Raw genomic sequence first — 22,729 nt, 5'->3', positions numbered from 1 at the left:
CTGTTGGAATAGCAGAATGTAGTTAGTGTGTCTCACTTTTTTTAAATTGACTCTTTTGAACAGAAGTCCCCAACATCAAGGCTTTAAAAGAGCAACCCATCCTCGTGATTGTCTGTATTGTACTTGGAGCTCTTCTCTTCCTCATATTAGTCCTGCTGGTTGGGCAGCTTCAAAGAAATAGGACTTTAAAGAAAGGTAACTATAAAAAGTATAAAATAAACAAGAACTTTGGTAAAATTTAGTACAACAGCAAAGCAAATAAACAGAAACACAATAAAAAAAGAGTACAAAACACAACAATGAAAATGCCAAAAAGCACAAACAAAAGCGCAATAGCCACCAGGACTACACTTGCATGACATTACATGGAAGGAAAGTGATTACATACATAGAGTCATGTCGCCACACTTCATGACATCTTAACGTGACAACCATCTTTGTCAAGTCAATTTATTTATAAAGCACATTTAAAACAACAGCAGTTGACCAAAGTGCTATACAGTAATCCCTCCTCGAGGTGAAAATCCACGAAGAAGAAACCATATGTTTGTATGGTTTTTATATATTTTAAGCCCTTATAAACTCTCCCACACTGTTTATAAATATTCTCCGCACAGTTATACAATAAACCCTCATTTATCGCTGTTAATCTGTTCCAGACTCTACCACGATTCTTTATTTATAAATCTAATATTTTCACAATTAGAGCATAGAAAACCTGTTTACGACCTTCTAAATACGTTTTTTAACATTATTAGTGCCCTCTAGACATGAAAAAAACACCCTTTAGTCAAAAGTTTAAACTGTGCTCCATGACGAGACAGAGATAACAGTTCTTTCTCACAATTAAAAGAATGCAAACATATCTTCCTCTTCAAAGGAGTGCGTGTCAGGAGCAGAGAATGTCAGGGAGAGAGACAGAGAGAGAGAAAAGCAAACAAGCAAAAATCAATAGGGCTGTTGGGCTTTTAAGTATGCGAAGCACCGCAATAAAGCCACCGCAAGGAAGGGCGCAATGTGAAGGTAGTCTTTCAGCATTTTTTAGAGGAGCATCCATATCCTCTAGGCAAACAGCTTCTGTGCAAAACAGCCCCTCTGCTCACACCCCCTCTGTCAGGAGCAGAGAATGTCAGAGAGAGTGAGAGACAGAGAAAAGCAAACAATCAAAAATCAATACGTGCTGTCAGAGCTTTTAAGTGTGCGAAGCACGGCGCGGGAAGCATATCGTATATCATTGAGGAGTTTTATTTAATACAGTACGTAATACGTGCTCTGATTGGGTAGCTTCTCAGCCATCCGCCAATAGCGTCACTTGTATGAAATCAACTGGGCAAACAAACTGAGGAAGCATGTACCATAAATTAAAAGACCCATTGTCCGCAGAAATCCACGAACCAGCGAAAAATCCATGATATATATTTAGATATGCTTACATTTAAAATCCGCGATGGAGTGAAGCTGCGAAAGTTGAAGCGCAATATAGCAAGGGATTACTGTATAGCTTCCATAAATACACAAATTCATATATAGATAAAAATAAATGCATCAAAAACAGATTAAATAAATAGCATAAACAGAATAAGTAATAGTATAAACAAAATAAAAAGTTTAAAAAGCTAAGGTAAATAGAAAAGCTTTCAGATGAGATTTAAAAGTAACCAAAGTTGGTGGTGATCTAATACAAAAAGGTAGACTCTTCCAAAGCTTAGGGGCAGCTACTGCAAAATCATGGTTCCCCATAAGCTTCAGTCTAGATTTCGGCACAACCAATAACTTCTGGTCAGAAGACCTCAATGACCGTGAAGGACAATAAGGGTGTAAGAGGTTAATAAGATAAAAGGGGGCTAAACCATTCAAGGACTTAAAACACAGACTGTTCAATAGAGGCAATAAGGATAGAATGATCAACTGTAGCAGATGCTGCAGTTAGATAAAAAAGCAACAGGACAGCCGTTTCCTAAAGTCATTTATTTAATTAGATAATTCAGAACCCTTAAAAGTGCAAACTCTGCGCTGTGATGTGACTTAAAATCAGACTGACATACTTCAAAAATGCCATTCTCATTTAAAAAGGTTTGCAGCTGTAGAAAGACAACCTTCTCCAGAATTATTGAAAGAAAGGGTAACTTGGATTGATATTTGATCTCTGGAATACTTAATGAGAATAAATGACAAAAGCACAAAACTGTTTTTTTTTCCAGCTATGGCTACCTGACATGAAGTAACTGCTATCCTTAAAGGTCATGACTGGCCACCTGTGTCATTTGCAAAACACCCAATAAGTTCAGACAACTGCAGCACTCAAATGAATGTGACAGCTCTAGCAATACAGTACAAGTAATTCTGAACCACTAAACTTTTGTAATAGTGGTTTGACAAATTTTGTACAGGGGAACCAGTGAGTGTGTTCTTATATCTCTTGACAGGAATGGCCATGGATGAACTTCTTCCCAACAATAACGCAGTTTATGAGGAAATTGAGTACAAGCTGGCCAGACAGGGAACTTATGGAGCACCCAGAAAAGGTAAGATGGAACACAGTAAACATATTACATGACCGTGTGAGACAAAACACTGCACAATCTTTTCAATGATATGTGTCACAAGGTAACTCTTCATAGGTTCTTCTTTAGTGACTGTTGATTCAGCCACTGATATCAATGGTAGAAGCTGATGTTACAGATCTTTCTTTCTAAGTAAGGGTGCACAGAATTAGAGTACTTTTATTCTTGGAAGCTGTTTAATTCAAATGCAATAACATTTTTGCAATTAAATACACTTGAAATTGCTATGGTAGACTGCAAATGGCAATAATACTCTTCTAACCATACATGTTCAGAATCTGTTTTATTCATTATACTGTACAATCTTAAGATAGTTGTAGGCTATTGTCTATCCCTTTAATGCTGGGTCCAAGGCAGGAGTCCACCCTGAATGAAACATTGATCCATTACAAAGAACAATCCAGTACACCTACATTCATTAATTTTCCCTGCACTGGACTTTCATTTCATCCTGTATTGATTCCTGATTTGTGCCTAATTCTGCTGAGATAACTTCCATTTCCCAAATAAGCCTGTAAAGGACTAATCTAGTTTGCTAAATCTATGTAGGTGTGAACGACTTGTCATAATTACTATGAAAATTTATCAAAAAATGGACTTTGCTTCTTACTCTCAGGAAGCTTTTTGTCTGATGAGCTACCATATGACTATGAGGACATTGAAGATGACGATCAAGATCATACTCTAGGTAAATATTGACAACTGTAGTTTGTGTCTTTATTGGTTATTTGCTTTGAAATCACTGTAACAAAAATTGTATGATTTTCTCAGGTAGGAAACTGGCTTCTTTGGAAACGGATAGCCCTGGCTACTATGATGATACTGCAATAGAACAAATTGAAAACCTTCCAGGTACTGCACAGTATGTTCTTACAGAAACATAGGACAGTAAATGGCATTTAGTACCATTCCGTTTAAAGCATTAAAGAAAAAACCTAAGATTTCAGTTCTGACATATTTAATCTAGGCAAAGATTTTTCTTAAACTAGAATGCATTTTTATTTTTCTTGTGACATTTGTCAAACTGAAACTACTCAGAATAACCTAATACATATACCTTAATATACCCAGTAACTCTTCTTCTGAGGTAATGTGTCAAAAGATGAAAGTAGCCACCTTAACATTTATTTATGTGCTGCCATTCATCACATCAAGCTTAGAAAATAATATGAAAATGAATATGCAACTGAAGTAAAACAATATGCTTATCAGTCTTTTAAAATGTATACAACTACAGTACATCATAAACAGGAAGACAAAAAGGCCCAAAAATATAACAAATATAAATCAAATGGAAGAATAGTCTCTAGGACAAATAATGGGCAAATAGCACACCAATCAGTAAGCTAATTAAAACTCTACTTTCTCTATGTACTGCACACACAGGTTTTCAGGTTTGGAACCCTGAGCATCCAGTGGAATGGCTTACCCCCGTGCACCTTTCTAAAATATACAGTATTTGTTCTTCCTACCACTCTCCTGATTCTCTGGGTCTGTCTTGTGACTCCAGCCTTCCACTTGCGAGTTAAGCCTTCTCCACAAGTGGTGAGTGACTCCAGACTCATTTGTGTTCTGGACACAAGAGGCCATTAAATTACACTTCTGGAATCACTTCTATAATCACACTGATCTCACATTTGCACCAAGGATGACAACTTACAATTTCATTACTCCTGGTGTCCCTTCTTGGGTCTCGAAGGCAGCCATTTTGCTGCCTGCTTTATTAGACAAACAGCCTGGCCTCATCTTCTATTTTACCTGCTCCCTGCTATCCAGGGAAAACATTACACTGTTATACCTATTGCTCCTCTGGGACATGTAGCAAACACACACCATGCATCCTCTAGTTGCACAAACATCTGTCTTGGAATCTTTATTTGTGTCTTTATGTTGTCCCGTGTCATTCTTGTTATGTACTTTCAAAAAATCATACTGGATCACAGAGGCAGAAACAAAATCTAATTTCTTTCAGTAAAAGATTTCAAAGCATGTAAAACATGAAAGCAAACAAATAAACAACAACCATCCAATGCAATCACTGTGTAAGTGCTCATTAAGAATATATTTGATCAAACTTAATTATTCAGTAAATAATAAGTATATATTTTTTATTGTTTTTCTCTTCAGAAAACATTTCCCATGATGAGCTGCTCTACAGTTATGATGATGTCGAAGAACCTTTAGAAAACTCCACAGTAGGTATGCATATGTGTCAGACCACTAGCAGTTACAATGAAAGCAGTTCTTTCTTTCTTTCTTTCTTTCTTTCTTTCTTTCTTTCTTTCTTTCTTTCTTTCTTTCTTTCTTTCTCAAGCCAATTTACATAAGTGATACATTCATATATTTGACTGGTTGAAAGTACAGTACATTTGTTGGTGAACAGGATGACAATTAGTACCTTACCAACAGTAAATTTAAATTGATAAGTTTAGGAATTGTTTTTAGTTATCTAGAAAAAGGGTTTGGCTTATTGAACATGTAAACAATCTGGGGGTATAAAGAGATTGTTTTCAAGGAGCACACATAAGTCAGTATGCAGAGAGCTTTTTTAACAGTCAGTGAAGGCTTGTTCTACAGCTTGGAAAAGGAAGGAGTAAATCTATAACAGGAGTCATAAATTAGAAGAATTTTGAAGTGGATCCTAGCAGTAATGGAAATTCAATGGATAGAACAGCTCAGAGGTGTGCTGAGAAACAAAAAGCAACAGCATTATAGATGAGTTTAAAATGTTCAGTTTCTGTTAACTGGAGCCACACCAGCTGGGAGAGCAAAGGAAACAAAAGTTCAGTTACACAGGTCATGAAGAAGGAACAAATGTTGTAGATGACGTGAAAGAAAAAGAGACAGGACTGGACTAATGACAATAGTCATTAATGGTCACAGTAAGGCTACTGACCCCAAGTGAAGGGGACAGCTAGACATTGTCTATAAAAACATGAACAAGGACACCAATGGAGTTAAGGATAAAGAAGGTACAACTGTTCAACTCAGAGATTTTCAGTTGAAGACGATGCAGTACTCAGGGCGGCTTAGCTGCCAGTGAATATGAACATCTAGTATTGCTTTTGAGTGAATATTTATTTCTGGGAAGTAGATCTGAGAAATTTCAGGGAATAAAAATTAATATGTACATTTTATTTTTTCTGAAAAATTCTGAATGTATAATATACTGTATTTGTTGCTGTTATAATGTTTATTATTTTTAAACAAAGAGGACAACTATGGAAAGAGAAATAAATAGGTCCAAATGCAGAGGTTATTCTCAGTGTGTATGGCTGCATATGTATTTTAGAGTCACCATTATTACCTAATTACCAGAGTGGTTGTTTTTTTTTTAACCTGGTACTCCATTTTTCTTCACATTTGCTATTTTGGTAAGTATAAATTGTATGCTTGACTGTGGATTTAAGTATGCCCTGTAATGAAATAGCATTCACATTTATTGCTGGCTATATAATCTGGCCAAGAAATGCATGTGACTCCAAGGTGAACAGACTAGACAAAGAAGATGGATGGACTTTTTAATATTACATTTTCAGTTATTCTTTGAGCTACCTTCTACATTTGTCTTTCACAGATTCTCATGCTGCTGTGCAGTACCCGTTACCTCCAGAATACGATGACATTGAGGATGAGGCTGTTGGAGAACAATCACCCTAACTCTAGACTGTGGTCAGCCCTTTAATAGTGTGATGAACATGTCTACAACTTTATTGAAACAATGCCAAATTGTATGTTACTAATGTAATTTTTTTTAAATCTTTGTATTAGAAAATATTTTTGTTGTCATAAGGATGTAGAACAAGAGACTGGGTTTTAGAGACCTTTTACTTTCATGTGCCTCTGTTTAGGCAAAATTTCAGTTTAAAACATTTTAAACAGAAATTTAAAATTACAAAAATCACTTTTAAATTTACTTTTTAATAGCAAAGATCATTTTTTCTGTAATCTTTCTTACTCCTTTCATTTTTCCTCATTGCTATTTGGGGCAATTTTTTCATTAAATGAATAATGACTGTGTATGTCTACTGCCGATTTACAATTTACTTTCAGACCCAAAATAAAACATGACTGCCTCTCGACCTCTTGAAGTTCCATTTCCACAAAAGTACACTGAATTCATTTCAAGAACTGTCTGGGGCAAAACTGTAACACCCTTCTATTTTTTAAAAAACACCCCAGCTGCCGTCCCTTACTCCTGAAACATATTGTAATAGGCAGACCCACTTCAGTGTGTTCAGTTGATACCACTCTTTGCTGTTTTCTAATATACTTCATTTTTATTAAACAATTCATTTTTCGTTAATTTTTTTTTCTGATTACGTCACCTTATCTAATAAGTCACATCATCTGACTCTTAATATGCAGAACTTTATCATATCCTTCAATCAGCTAAAGCCATCATGTCGAATATTCCATTATTCTGAACACTGCTTTGTTAAGAGGGGTGTTTAATGGAATTTCCCATTGATCTTAGCACTGCTTCATAGGAGGGTTGTTCCCATCAGTTTATCCCCACTTTCTGGAGTGGTGTTTGTTACTCTTTACCTCATTCATTCCTTGAAAAATTATGTTGGTAGATTCTCTGAGATGAGGCAGAGACCTCTTATACTTTCAGCTTTAAATTACATTTAGTTAACCCTTGAGTTACATTGAAGTATTTTCCTTATGTTTAATAATTCATTCTGTTATAACTTTGTATATATAGATTCCATCCATACATCCATTTTCGAACCCGCTGAATATGAACACAGGGTCTGCTGGAGCCAATCCCAGCCAACACAGGGCACAAGGCAGGAAGCAATCCCGGGCAGGGTGCCTTCCCACCGCAGGACACACACAAACACACCCACCACACACTAGGGCCAATTTAGAATCACCAATCCACCTAACCTGCATGTCTTTGGACTGTGGGAGGAAACCGGAGAGCCCGGAGGAAACCCACGCAGACACGGATAATTACATAGACTGCTTCTGACAGAGAGTGAAAACAGTGATCTTAAACAGGCAGCAAAATCGGATAGAAAACATTACTGGGGATGAGCGGAGAGCCATACTAAGGGAAAATACAAAAATCATTATTAAACCAGCAGACAAAGTGGGTGCTTTAGTCATCATGAACACATCAGATTATATACAGGAGGCACAAAGACAATTGTCCAATACTATGCATTATTACAAACTGCAAGAAGACCCAACGGATCTCTACAAAAAGGAACTAAAAAATATAGTAAGTAGCTTTCGTCTTGACATCAGGGATCATGTAAACAGTTTAACACTAGAATTACCAGAGCCTACGGAAAAACTTGTAGATCCGTCCCACCTTAAATCGCTTAAAACCGTTCTCACCTCTCCGCCAGCGTCTTTTGTTAATCTAAATGTGCTGATAAAGAAAAGTTGCAATTAGCCGGCTATTCCATCCCCCACCGACTTAGAACGTGCACAAACTTCTCCCAGCTCATGCCTAGATTGATTATCTGGGAGTGAAGTGGAGTTTTAGAGTGGAAATAATAGATCATTATTTGGAATACAGTAATCCCTCGCTACTTCGCAGTTCACTTTACGCGGATTCACGACTTCGCAGGTTTTTAAATATAGTAGTAGTATTTCCTAGTCTAAGAACAACAAAACAAGTTCGGTGACTAAGTGCGTTGTAACACGGGCTGTGATTGGTACATGGGAGGGAGACGACAAATCACAGCTTCCCTTTTTCTAATCGGGCCCGTGATTGGTGCTTTAACTGAAGCCCAGATCCCACAGACTGGCTAAGGATCTGCAAGAGCGGTCACAGGAATGGGTCGACGAAATGGTTCGATCGGTCCAATTTTGCAACAAGGTCGATGACGTCATGACCGCCTACAAGCTGCTCTTCGACCGGAAAAAGAAGCAGCGGCAGCAACTCCCGATCACAATGTTTTTGCAGCCTTGCAAAAAAAGAGCCAGTTCCTACTACTACTACGGATACACCTTCGGAAACCGTGGAAGAGGTGCCCCAGGAAATTTATCGCGGTAGATAGGTTCCAAGGCTGGCCACAATAACTGAATTTCCGTGAAGTAGGGACACCATATTTATTTAATTATTTAACGTTTATTTAGACGTTTTTAAACCCTTCCTATACTGTTTACAACCCACCCTTTACTCTATTAATAACAGGGACAACTGTTAAGCAATATGAAATCGGTAGATAAGTTTACAGTTACTGTATAGCGAAGTACACATACCTATATATGATGTGATGATGGTGATGAATATGCTGTGCAATAAAAATGATGACGATGAAGGTGATGATGACTTTTACTGCGCAGCCGATGACTGTATTTTACATCTCTTCAGATGACGGTGCCATTTCCTGGGGCACCTCTTCCACGGTTTCCGAAGGTGTATCCGATGTATGTGAGGAAGCATATGCATACACACATACATACATACACACACATATATACACACAAATACATATATATACATATACATACATATCTACATATATACACACACAGCTATTTCGTATCAGTGCAATACGCTGCTTGTTAAAACGGATAACTCCCGCTCTTACGTGCAAGTCTGCGTGGATATTATGAACTATCGTATTTGTTCAAGTTCTATTTAAATTTTAAATAGAAAGAATTTTTATTTAGTCGACAGAAATATCTTTGGTAGGAATGGTAAAAACAGACAGGAATATTATTCGTGAATAAATCAACTCAAACCTTAAACAACTTATAATATTTTGCTCTCCATAAAAATATATCCTGTCTAAATTATACAAGTTAGAAATAATGTAAACGTTAAAAGAACAAACATTCAAATTTCTTTACTCTTATGTAATTTTATATAAAAAATAAACTTAGATTTTAAATATCCCAAAAGATTTTGCTCTCCATAAAAATATATCCTGTCAAAATTATACAAATTCAAATATGAACATGGTGCATAACAAAACCTGGAAATATAAATAAAATGTGTTCCTTTCAGCAATAACAAATCAAATCATTCAGTTGTCTTTGCTCATATGTCATTTTATCAGAGCTGGGCGCCTGGCATCTTTTTTTGGCCACAAGTTCGTTTATGTTTGGTGTGAGGTTCTGTGTTGTGGAGATTCTCAGGATGGATTGCAGGTGCTCATCAGTGAGGCGACTCCTGTGTGCTGTTTTGTTAGTCTTTATCACTGAGAAGAGCTTCTCACACAGATATGTGCTACCAAACATGCACAAGGTTCGAGCCGCATGTAAACTGACTTTTTTTGTTCTTCAAAGTCACCAAAGCGCCGTGCAAACTCAGTGTGCTCAGTTTATCAGCAAAGTGCGTATTTGGGAACACCGTAGTGACGACTTGGTTCAACATTACTTGGCAACAGGAAGAGTAGGGCAAGTTGCACTGGTGCATTTGTGTCTCCCATAAAAGCAGTTGCACTTGAAATCACTTTGTGATTGTGCACGGGTAAAAACGTCCGCTGAAGTGTCAGATTCTTATTTAATTCTTCTGCTTTCTGTATCTTCTGCATTGCATTCAGGTCTCATAGTGCCGTCTTAGATATAATTACAGCCACATTAGCTCCACAAATGAGACACACGGGTTCAGTAAACATATACTCAGCCTCCCATCGGTTTTTAAAGGCTCTATTTTCAGAATCAACTTTTCTCTTCGGCATCGTGTGGGCTAGCTTCGCAGTAACTTGCAGCATCATAAGCTAGACTTGATTAACGCGGTAAGAGGTTAGCCTCTTCAATGAAATAGCAGGTGTCCTGTGGAGCCGGCAGGTATTTGTAACAAACGACAGCTCAGTGAAGGCAGTCAGGCTGCTTATAACGGGAGGACCAGAAGGGACAGATCTAATTTTCTTCACTGGATGACTTCTCGAGCTCTGGGGAGAAAAGGAGATGACACAGTTAGCAAAAGCACCCTCTTTCACCCTAGGGCTACCACCTACCTCAAGTGAGCCAACAAGGAGGTATTCCGATGTGCATGTGTGACAATATATATATGATATATAGGCTGGCTGTTTACTGGTATTTAGAATTCTACTTTACCTTGGCACAGGTAAATAGTTTTACGATACCAAGACTTGTTATCTGAGGTTGTGTGGAGTTGTTGCTTTATTGCTTCTCTGAGTTCAAAAGGAGGATTCTTCTTGAGTTGGAGTGCAGCCTTTCTCTTTTCTGCATGATCCTTTGTTTGTGGTGTTCTGTGATGGTAATTTATCAACTTGCTTTCTGTTGTTAGGCCCCTTGCAGTGTTATGTGCTGCTTCATATGGAAAAGCATTACTCTTTCTGGCCTTAAGGGTTTAGATACTGAAATTTTCTTCTTGAAGTAATGGCTATTTCTTATTCTTTTCAGAATACTGACACAGAGCTTGGCTTGGCAGTCTGGATTGATAGATCTCAGGAGGAGTCAGTTTCTGCTACCCATCAGCTTTAATTTTAGAGAGAAGCTTCAGGTCATCTTTCAGAATGACAATACAGTTTATCCCCGGGGGAAGAGTCTTCCAGAGAGTGTGCCTCAAGATAGTCTCCAGGGAGTTCAGTAAGAATGTCCAGAGAATATTTTCAGATGGGATGAGTGTAAGTAGTTTATGAAGAAAGGTGGAACCTCTCATGATTGGAAAAAAAGACACTTGCAGTTACAAAATTGGGGGCTGCTCATAGGCAAGTTACTCTGTGCATCCCTGTTGTCATTCCTTGAAGTACAAGTCTTTGTTCTTGCCTGAGTTTATTTTGTGTTTTGTAAGTACCACACAAGGTGGATGGGCATCCCAATCAGGAGAAGGGATGGTTCCTTACCCAGACAGGAGGTTCCTAGAGGACAGAAAGGCATCCCGGCCAAGGGAGAGTAAGGTGCTAGACCCAAAAGAAACTTCTTGGTGGATGGATGGACATCCCGAGCTGTAAAAAAGATTCTTTACCTGGGTGGGAAGCTCCAGGCAAATGCACAAGCGTCTGACTGGATATATTCCTAGGACCTTCCCTGGCCAGGGAGAAAGGGAAGGACAGGGAAGAACTGTCTCTGGGAGAAATTTACTCCTCCCAGTTGCTAGATGGCAGCATCCCTCGATATCAGGGCCCATTCAGGAACCTGCAGGGAATGCCATGAGTTGTAGTCTGGCAGCACAACCCTGCTGGGGTCTGTGGTTGTCACAAAAGGGAGCTTCCGGGAGAGGTGCTCCCTGCTATGTAGGACGACCGTTTCCAATTGGCAACAGCTCTGGCACCATAAGTACTCCTGGGTCCTCGATAAAAGGGACCACACTCTCGTCCAGATGAGATGGAGCTGAGAGAAAGGAATGCAACACTCAACTGGAGAAGAGCAGTGTGGTGGTGAAAGAGAAGAAGTGAACTTTAGGAGAGATAACAGTGTTTTGTGCTTGTGTACACTGAGGTATTGTGGATTAAACAACCCTTTATTTGAACCCAGGACTGTCTTGTGTGTTTGTGTTTGGGGTTTGGGGCTCTCTGGTGCCCCCTTTACCATCACAGCTTTCTGAAACAAGAAGTTTGCAGAGAAGCCTCTGTAAAATTTTAATCTGATTCATCTGATTTACACCTTTGTTTTCAGATGAAGTACAAGCAAATCCTTGAACAAGCTGAAGTTCACTTACTTAGTTTGGAATATGTATAGAGGTATAGATAGATAGATAGATAGATAGATAGATAGATAGATAGATAGATAGATAGATAGATAGATAGATAGATAGATAGATAGATAGATAGATACTTTATTAATCCCAAGGGGAAATTCACATAATCCAGCAGCAATATACTGATACAAAGAAACAATATTAAATTAAATAGTAATAAAAATGAAAAATGAAAAAAAAAAAAATTAAAAAGCAGACAATAACTTTGAGTAATGTTAGCATTTACTCCCCCGGGTGGAATTGAAGAGTCGCATAGTGTGGGGGAGGAACGATCTCCTCAGTCTGTCAGTGGAGCAAGACAGTGACAAAAGTCTGTCACTGAAGCTACTCCTCTGCCTGGAGATGACACTGTTCAGTGGATGCAGTGGATTCTTCATGATTGACAGGAGTTTGCTTAGTGCCCGTCGCTCTGCCATAGATGTTAAACTGTCCAACTTTACTCCTACAATAGAGCCTGCCTTCTTAACAAGTTTGTCCAGGCGTGAGGCATCTATTGTGCATATAGATGTCTATTAAATCTGCTGCCATGGCAGGCCTGATGTGCCACTAAATCCTAGCAGAACGGGCAATGCCCACTATGTCCTATAAAACTTCTGGAAAGTTTATTATCTTCAGTAATCCTTACTAAAAATCCATATGGCACCAGGAAGGCATGAGTTTCTGGAGCGGATTCTGTGAGTCTTTAAAGTGACTATCCTCCCTGATTTATTGAAAGAAAATTCTGCATGTAATGGGTGTCTGCATTCAAAAGAGATGATATCCAGTTTCTTCCACATTGCCATCTGACACTCACTTATCATATCAATTACATAAACTCCAATAATCGGGGCTGTATGTTTGGTATCCTGTTGGAGCTTTTTAAATTTTGATTTTTGGACTTCATAAATAAGGCAGTGAAACTGAAGGTAATGACAGACTCAGTCTCACTGTGATAAAAAAAAACAGCACTAGGTCATTATGAGCTTTAAATAGTCTGAGTTTACAAAGGAGAAAAGAGAGTGATTGCATTTAGAATTATACTTTTTGTGAAAAGATCCTGTATTTGAATGGAAGACCTTTGAAAAGTGTCAGGAACATTGAATATTTGCAAATGATTTAAAAGAAAATCCTGAATCCATAATGCAATATATGGGTTAACATTCATACTATTCAATTTCTCAGTCAGTACATGAGGTTGTTTGGTACTGAATGCTGAAGAAAAATCTTGAAATAGTGCTCTGACATAGGAATCAGGCTTATCAAGAAAAGAGCAGATATGATGTAAAGTAACCAGCAGAGCATCTTCTACTCTTCCATTTGCACAGTAAGCAAATTGGTGGTTATCCTGGAAGGACTTAGCCTTTGTTGTTCAAATTTTGTTGTTGTAAACCAAATGTTCAAAGAATTTCCTTTGGAATGTAAGTAAATTCCACTGGCCTATACAGTAATCCCTCCTCTATCGCGGGGTTGCGTTCCAGAACCCCCCGCGATAGGTGAAAATCCGCGAAGTAGAAACCATATGTTTGTATGGTTATTTTAATATATTTTAAGCCCTTAGAAACTCTCCCACACTGTTTATAAATATTCTCCGCACAGTTATACAGTAAACCCTCGTTTATTGCGGTTAATCCGCTCCAGACTGTTAAATGAATTTCCACGAAGTAGGATTCTTTCTTTATAAATCTAATATTTTCACAGTTAGAGCATAGAAAACCTGTTTACGACCTTCTAAATACGTTTTTTAACATTATTAGAGCCCTCTAGACATGAAATAACACCCTTTAGTCAAAAGTTTAAACTGTGCTCCATGACAAGACAGAGATGACAGTTCTTTCTCACAATTAAAAGAATGCAAACATATCTTCCTCTTCAAAGTAGTACGGTCAGGAGCAGAGAATGTCAGAGAGAGAGAGAAAAGTAAACAATCAAAAATCAATAGGGTTGTTGGGCTTTTAAGTAAACGAAGAACCGCGATAAAGCGGCCGCAATGAAAGGATCAATGTGAAGAAAGTCAGCATTTTTTAGAGGAGCGTCCGTATCTTCTAAGCAAACAGCCTCTGTGCAAACAGCCCCTCTGCTCACACCCCCTCCGTCAGGAGCAGAGAATGTCAGAGAGAGTGAGAGAGACAGAGAAAAGCAAACAATCAAAGATCAATATGTGCTGTTAGAGCTTTGAAGTGTGCGAAGCGTGGGAAGTGTGGGAAGCATATCGTATATCATTGAGGAGTTTTATTTGATATGTAATACATGCTCTGATTGGGTAGCTTCTTAGCCATCCGCCAATAGCGTCCCTTGTATGAAATCAACAGGGCAAACAAACTGAGGAAGCATGTATACATGAGGAAGCATGTATGTAAGAAGCAATGTCTCTCTATGCTGTGGTTTCTATTACACACTTGAAAGAAAGAGACAATACATGTGAACATATCCAGCATACAGCAACATGCTGGGACTGGCAGGAACACTCAATAAAACTGAATAAAAAGAAAATCAAGTGACGGTGAGATACGAAGAAGGCAGCTTCGCCAGCGTCTGTGTGTCAGAACCGGGTGGGGGGGCATTAGTATGCATCGTGGTACAACGCAGAGCTATAGCGCGCCTGTATTCTGTTTCTTTTGTACTCCAGGGCACGCAGAGGAGAGAATAGTAAAGAGCAATAACTTCGGCGCTATATGCAATCATCAGACACTCCCCATCTGCCCGTTGTTTTGTTATACTTTTCAATACTTTTTATACTGCTCAAACGGGCATGCTCAAAAAATACACGTGTAATGCCACGAAAAGTGCACGCAGACACTTCATTTCGCAAACAAAACAAGTGCACTTTTATTCAAGACTACCTGTATAACCGAAGAAAAAAGAAAGCAAGTTACAGTAGGCGATTGATACAACAGCTTGCATGGTGCAATGCTAAGAAGTGCAGATTTTCATTCCGTGCTATATAAAATCATCACATTCAAATATTAACAGTTCCCTCACACCCAAGGACTGTCCTTTCTACATTTACGACACGTGTACTTGTTGCCGTGTACACACCTCTCTGTGCTATGCTTTCTATTACACTGAATGAGCACCTGACACTGTACTTTCTTCCCTGGGGGAAGGTCCCGCATCAGAGAATTGGGGGGCGTTAGTATGCATCGTGGTACACTGCAGAGCTATAGCGCGTCTTTAGTGAAAACAGCCGTATCAGATGGGGTTGTATGGATTGATTCTGAACGCGACTGAGAGAATGAAAAGTGAATAAAAAAAAAAGCTAACCTTTACAAGGATCATAAATTGCACCGGCTGTTAAAGACTGAAATCAAATGTATGCTTTTATTCTAAAACAGTAATAATAAGAGCAGTTTACTTCTCAAAACGGAGGGGCGCAGGACCGAACTCGTGACCTCTTGATTCCCAAGCGGGGGCTGAGTCTATTGAACCACGGAGGCAGTTACAGTAAACTGGTGTCAATGTCGCATGTTAAGGCGGCTTTTTGTTTCTGCAGTTATATTTTTGAATAAAAGCGCAATTGTGTTATTCTTGTGAAAATGTTTCTTTGCTATTTGGACTTCAGGCTTCATACATTATATAGTTTATGCCTACATTTTGTCATCTACTAGTAGAATATAAAAAACGTTTCTGTTTTAACAATGTGTTGACACAGATTACTGTAGAAACTGAACAGACATGAAATGCGTGTGTTCCAAATAACAATCTATTATTTCCACTCTAAAACTCCACTTCACTCCCAGATACTCAATCAAGCTGTAGTTCGTGCACGTTCTAAATTGGTGGGGGGATGGAATAGCCGGCTGCTCCTAGCTTCTCTTTATCAGCACATTTAGAAGACAAAGGGCGCTGGCGGAGAGGTGTGAAGGGATTTAAGAAGCAGTTTAAGGTGGGACGGAATTACGAGTTTTTTCGTAGGCTCTGGTAATTCTAGTGTTAATTAAACCGTGGTATAATCAACAAAAGGAAGTTGATCCAGTGACATAGCGTGTTGGAGAAACTTGAAAGCTCACATTCACAAAGTCGCACAGTGCCGGAAATAAAAAAGAAGTCACATATCAAAAGGCGAGTTGTAGCCCACTGTCTGAGTGTCATATGAAAGCTTATTAGGGTACAGAGGCAAAAAAAGGCACACAGTGGGGAAAACGCACGAAATGTCAACTTCAATCTCGACATTTCCACTTTAATCATGTAGTTTATTTGTCATTAAAGTAGAACATCATAAACTTCATCTTAAAATCGTTTAATTAACCAGTTTCTCAAATCACATCGTAATTAAAGTAGCACATTAAATGCTTTGTTTTGTATGTGATCTTCTATGTGCTCTATGTGTGTGAATCACTACGTGCTTCTTAAACCGGCTCTCTTCCTCCAACAGGACACAGAATCCATTACATTCGTGATATTACAGCTCTCTGAATAACTAAAATACTGAGATGTATACGTGATATCATTTTCATGATAGGAGTTAAAGCACGTTATTAAACATGGGTTTCTCGGCGCAGTGATTGTGTGCAACCTTCGATGAAATAATTTATTGCAGCAGTACTCAGGGACAGCTCTACGCTTGTGGTGGCACTGGGCAGAGGAAGAATCGGTGGCTCCTTCACCCGCCAATGTCAATAAGGTAGCTTATGCACGGTGGATGGCCACGTCCGCTGCAGACACTGCATAGCCGCCTCGTGCTTATGACACAAGCATTTAACTTTTGTCGAAATTTGTTGCTGCATTTTTAGCTGTGTCGTTATTTTCTCTTTCTTTTTTATATTCAATATATATTGGCGTGGCCGTCCCTGCAGTCCTTGCTTTTCTTTCACCAAGTAACCAATCGCCACACAATCAGCTCTGTAATAGACCTTAAGCCATCTGTAAGCTTAGAACGCAGATTCTTCAAAACGTTTAAGGAACATTGAAATATCTTCGTAAGACATGTTTAATTATTCTATCCTACACGCTAGTCCCAGTGAAGTATATAGATTATTTAAATGAAGTTAAATGAAGTTTTATCTGTATAATATAATCAACATATTTTGCTGCATTTCATCATAAAAATGATATTGACATCATATGTAAATACGTGCATTATAAAGTGGCGCAGGTAGTATAATATTATAACTGTAGCGCAAGTTTACAGTGAGGTAATTCTACTTATGAGTACAAACAGTTCTACAAGGAGCAATTGATTGAGTGTGTTTATAGTTCTTGGGATGAAACTGTTTCTGAACTGCGAGGTCCGTACAGGAACTCGCTTTGAAACGTTTTGCCTTGGCTGAGACAGCGTGTGCTTGATACTGTATACTGATAATTCTCTTTCTGATCAGCTGCTGCTGTGATTCACACTCAGATACAGTGATATAAATACTCCGAGTGGTGCAGTGAAAGTAATATGGAAAAAGATGATCCGCTGTGGCAACTCCTAACGGGAGCAGCTGAAAGAAGAAGAAGGTGCAGTGAGAGTAACAGGTATTTGGAATACTATGGCTATTCCCTGGACCATTATATTGCTACAAGTTAATTACAATCAGATGCATTACACTAATAAACAATATGCGGTTAGTTTCAGTGTATTTATAAAGTCGCACCAGGAAAATAAAGAGTAACCACACAGGAACAGTAGCACTGCTTTGACGCTGGGTGCCGCAAGTCTGCAAAACCGAGCGGAGAACTTGCGTACGACAAGGTATGAGGTACCGTGGAAAAGTGCATGGCTTTACTCCAAGTGTAGGTTTTATACATCGCGATTTGAACGTGGAAAAGTTCTTACGCAACATTTCTGTTGTTTACAAATTTAAGGCACTTGATTTGAATCATTCTGTAAAAATATAATGATGCACGGAATGGCCAAACTATTCCAACCACCACAGCTGCTTTAATGTTGTTAGATGACATCACAAATGGAAGAAACTGAAGAGAATGTGTATTTAGAGATCATACTGATTTTTTTATCCATGATGATGACTGGCTTCTAAGTCAATTTAGATTTCCAAGAGCTATCCTCTTGTAGCTGTGTGCTGTTAAAATACTAGGATGTATACTTGATATCATTTTTATGATGATATGTATGTTGCATCGTATAGATAAACTAGCAGAATACCCGCGCTTCGCAGCGGAGAAGTAGTGTGTTAAAGAAAGTACGAAAAAGAAAAGGAAAAATTTTAAAAATAACGTAACATGATTGTTAATGTAATTGTTTTGTCATTGATATGAATGTTGTTCTCAGATCTATCTATATATATATATATATATCTCTATCTATCTATATATATATATATATATATATATATGTTGTTCTCATATCTATCTATATATATATATATATCTCTATATATAGCAAAATACCCCACTTGGCAGCGGAGAAGTAGTGTGTTAAAGAAGTAATGAAAAAGAAAAGGAAATATTTTAAAAATAATGTAACATGATTGTCAAAGTAATTGTTTTGTCACTGTTATGAGTGTCGCTGTGATATATATATAGCAAAATACCTGCGCTTCGCAGCGATGTCATGTGTTAAAGAAGTTATGAAAAAGAAAAGGAAACATTTTAAAAATAATGTAACATGATTGTCAAAGTAATTGTTTTGTGTATTTGGTGGTAGCGTCACAAAGTTATTTTCGTCTAGCTGCATCAGAAAATGTACCACGACGTCTGACACGCCTCCTTTTTACTGTTTTCTCACAGCTTGGATTGCTGCTGTCATATACACACACACACACACACACACACACACATACATACATATATATATACATATATATATACACATACATATCTTCATATCTACATATCTATATACATATCTACATATACACACACACATATATATATATAGCAGAATACCCCGCAGCGCAGCGGAGAAGTAGTGTGTTAAAGAAGTTATGAAAAGAAAAGCAAACATTTTAAAAATAACGTAAGATGATTGTTAATGTAATTGTTTTGTCATTGATATGAGTGTTGTTGTCATATCTATCTATTTATATTATATATATATATATAGCAAAATACCTGCGATTGGCAGCGGAGAAGTAAAAAGAAAAGGAAACATTTTAATAATAACGTAACATGATTGACAATGTAATTGTTTTGTCATTGCCATGAGTGTTGCTGGCATATATATATATATATATATATATAGACATATATATATATACACACACAGACACATATATAAACATATATATACATATATATATATACACATACTGTATATATACACACACACATATATACATACTGTATATACAACATATACATATCTACATATATACTGTATATACACATATATATACAAATCTACATATATATATCTACATATATATATATATTAGGGTGGACTCGATTAAAAAATTAATCCAATTAATTAGAGGCTGTGTAAGAATTAATCTTGATTAATCGTATGTAATCGCACAGGTAAATTTGCCCCAAATCGCAAATGTTTTTTTTTTTTTTAATTTAAAACGGTTTTAGTGGGCTTACAGAATCAAATAATAGACATGGACATGAATATTGTAAACTGAAGCTGTTTTAATTTCTGAAAAAAGCTTTTAAACTGCATTTGAATTCAAAACAGAAACAAAAATATCATCCCTGGTTAAAATTGGGCAGACTTAAAAATAAAGTGGTAGTTTAAGTACTTGAAGTACATTTTCAGAATAGTATTTTCTTTAAATAATAATAACCAAAATTTCAAAATAAAGTGCAGTTTTCTTCTTAAAAAAATAAGTCAGAAACATAAAAGGTAATTTGACCAGCTTACTCTTTAAACTCTGAGTAACATTAGCCAAAATTATTTTGTACATTAGGCTAAAACAGTGTGATCATTGAACATTTTGTAATTAGATGTAATTAGAATTACTAACGGTCACGGAAGTCCAATGATCCCCAGTAAGAGCCACAAAGTCCGCTTTCTGTAATGCATCTAATTTTGCTTGCTTTTCAGTGTGCACAAAACCATGCTTTTATCAAGGCTTTCGGGTAGTCGAAATGATGAGTCGTAGGAACGCGCTTTATTTCCGACTCTAACATTTTTGTAGCTGTGATGTGTGCATCAGTGTAATGGATGTACCAGGAAATCATGCATTGACAAAAGTTCCCGTTTGCTTGGAATTGAAAGTGTGATTAAATGCGTTATTTTTAACGCGTTATGGAGTACATGCATCGAAGCTTCTCAGCTGTGCTTGTGCTAAGAAAGGGAAAATTTTAAAAATAGCGTAACATGATTCTGCGTTAACCTAATATTTTTTCATACGTCCCAAACCAAGGAGATGCGAAGGTAAAATGAATCGGGTAGCACACGTACATAGTCAGTACACCCTCTCGGGAATCGAACCTCGAATGTCAGCGTTAGAGGCTTAAGACTCTACAATTAGCACAGCGTGTGGCTTGTCTATGCTAAAGTATGTATTGTAGATCGGGTATATATATACATTTATATATATATATATATATATATATATATATATATATATATATATATATATATATATATATATATATATATATATATATACCCGTGTACCGCAGTGGAGAAGTAGAAGTTATGAAAAAGAAAAGGGAACATTTTAAAAATAACGTAACATGATTGTCAATATACAGTAATTGTTTTGTGAGTGTTATTGAATGTTGCTGTCATCAAGGATTTGATTATCATTATTTCTTTCAATCAGGCTCGTATTTGTAGGATGTGTTCAAGTTACATTCCGTGTTTGTCAATCGTTGTAAAGATAAGAGGTTTCATTCATCGATTAGTTCCTTACTGCATCAATAAACAGCTCGTCTTCCTTTTATCTGTGATGTGACAAACTGCATGCACGGGTTTTTTTTACACTGTCTTCCTTTAGCAGGACATTCACTTTTTCCACCGTGTGCTTTGTTTCCGCAGTAGCTGCACTTATGAATATGATTGTATGTATAAGATGCTTCATATTTTTTTGCTGCCTTCTCAATTGTGTAATTCGGTTTTTGTTCAGCACTCTTTGGAACTGTTGCTTTTTGTCTGCGCATTGCGTCAGTTCACGTGAGCCGCTTGGTGTTCTTGCATCGAAGGTTCCCAGCTGTACTGGTGCCATGTCGTGTAATGTCAGCTAAGACCCGGCACTTAAAAGTTTCTCTCGCAGTTTCAATGAGTTTGTGCCAAACACCACCCTGACCATCTCATCTTCCTCTGCATAAGCACAGTCCTTCACCCGTGAAAATTTACCGGCAGTGTTTGTATTGGATTGCCGCTGATGGACGGCCTTATATGGGCAGGCACTAAATTACAAACGCTAGTGGCAGCCTGTCTATGAACTTAATTTAATATAAACTTACGGTTCACGCCGTGCTTTGTTTCCGCATATGCATCATTTGCTTCATAATGTTTTTTCTGCCTTCTCAATTGTGAAATGGCGTTTTGTGCTTGGAGTTCTTCCTTGTTCTCTAAGTACTTACGTAGGAGGCGTGATGATGTCACACGAAACCCCGCCCCCCACGGCCATCTCCAACTCAAGACTCCATTACATTATATGGGGAAAAATAGCTTCCAGTTATGACCCTTATGCGTAGAATTTCGAAATGAAACCTGCCCAACTTTTGTAAGTAAGCTGTAAGGAATAAGCCTGCCAAATTTCAGCCTTCTACCTACACGGCAAGTTGGAGAATTAGTGATGAGTCAGTGAGTGAGTGAGTCAGTGAGTGAGTGAGTGAGGGCTTTGCCTTTTATTAGTATAGATTGTTAATGTCATTTAAATAATAAACATTGGGGGCATGGTTGTGCAGCAGAAGAGCTGCTGCCTTGCAGTAATGGGGTTATGTCCCGGGTGTTTCCTGCCTGGAGTTTGTATATTTTCCTGGTGGGTTTCCTCTTTGTACTTTGGTTTCCTTCCAAAGGCATGCAGATTAGGGAATTTGGTGATACTAAATTGACACTGCTAGTGTATGTGTGTACTCGTATTCACCCTGCGATGAGCTGGCGCCTCATCCAAGGATTGTTCCTACCTCACCCTATATGCTTGTTGGGATTGGAGTAACCCTGGATGGATGGGTGGATAGATGGAGTAATTAAATCTGTGTAATGAAGGATTTTTCAACGTTCCTTAGCACTAAAATCCCTGAAGCCCATGAAAAAACTTGTAATCCCAGGCCATCTTAAATTCCCTTGCACTTCTCCATTAGCATCTTTTGTTTTGCAAATGTGTTGATCAGCACAAGCAGCAAGCAGCTTGCCATCCCATCCCCCCCCACTGCTGCAGCTCAACTTAGGCAAAAAGTTCTCCCACTTCATGTCAAAATTTTGTCAGTATTATAATATGAAAAAGTTTCTTTCCTTGCATTTCCTGTCATCTTACATTTACATAGATAGTTGTAGACATGGATCACACATGAAATGCATGTGTTCCAAATAACGATATATTATTTACCCTCTGCAACTCCAGGCAGCTCACACTGAGATAAACATACTTGAGCTGGGAGAATTATATGCCCGAGTTGAGCTGAGGGGGGCGGGGTCTTGGTGTTTGGGGGGAGATAGCAGACTACATGCTGCTTGTACTTAACACACTTGCAAAACAAAAGACACTAATGG

The 22,729-nt window shown here is 37.9% G+C and overlaps 1 protein-coding gene across 2 annotated transcripts in view; it reads left to right on the top strand.

Moving 5' to 3' along the window:
- Positions 1-6,469, top strand: part of LOC120539004 (antigen WC1.1-like) — a 39,864-nt gene extending 33,395 nt beyond the window's left edge. For both annotated transcript variants that reach the window (XM_039768674.1, XM_039768675.1), the window contains 6 exons: positions 64-195; positions 2,427-2,525; positions 3,181-3,252; positions 3,336-3,416; positions 4,692-4,763; positions 6,142-6,469. In XM_039768674.1, coding sequence (XP_039624608.1) covers positions 64-195; positions 2,427-2,525; positions 3,181-3,252; positions 3,336-3,416; positions 4,692-4,763; positions 6,142-6,224 — 539 coding nt within the window. In that variant the 3' untranslated portion in view covers positions 6,225-6,469. The remainder of the gene's footprint in view (positions 1-63; positions 196-2,426; positions 2,526-3,180; positions 3,253-3,335; positions 3,417-4,691; positions 4,764-6,141) is intronic.
- Positions 6,470-22,729: the final 16,260 nt, after the last annotated feature.

Source organism: Polypterus senegalus, chromosome 11, assembly GCF_016835505.1.
Source record: "Polypterus senegalus isolate Bchr_013 chromosome 11, ASM1683550v1, whole genome shotgun sequence".
Taxonomy (NCBI): Eukaryota; Metazoa; Chordata; class Cladistia; order Polypteriformes; family Polypteridae; genus Polypterus; species Polypterus senegalus.
The sequence above is the reverse complement of the archived record's forward strand: the minus strand, read 5'-3'. Positions and strand labels throughout refer to the sequence as shown.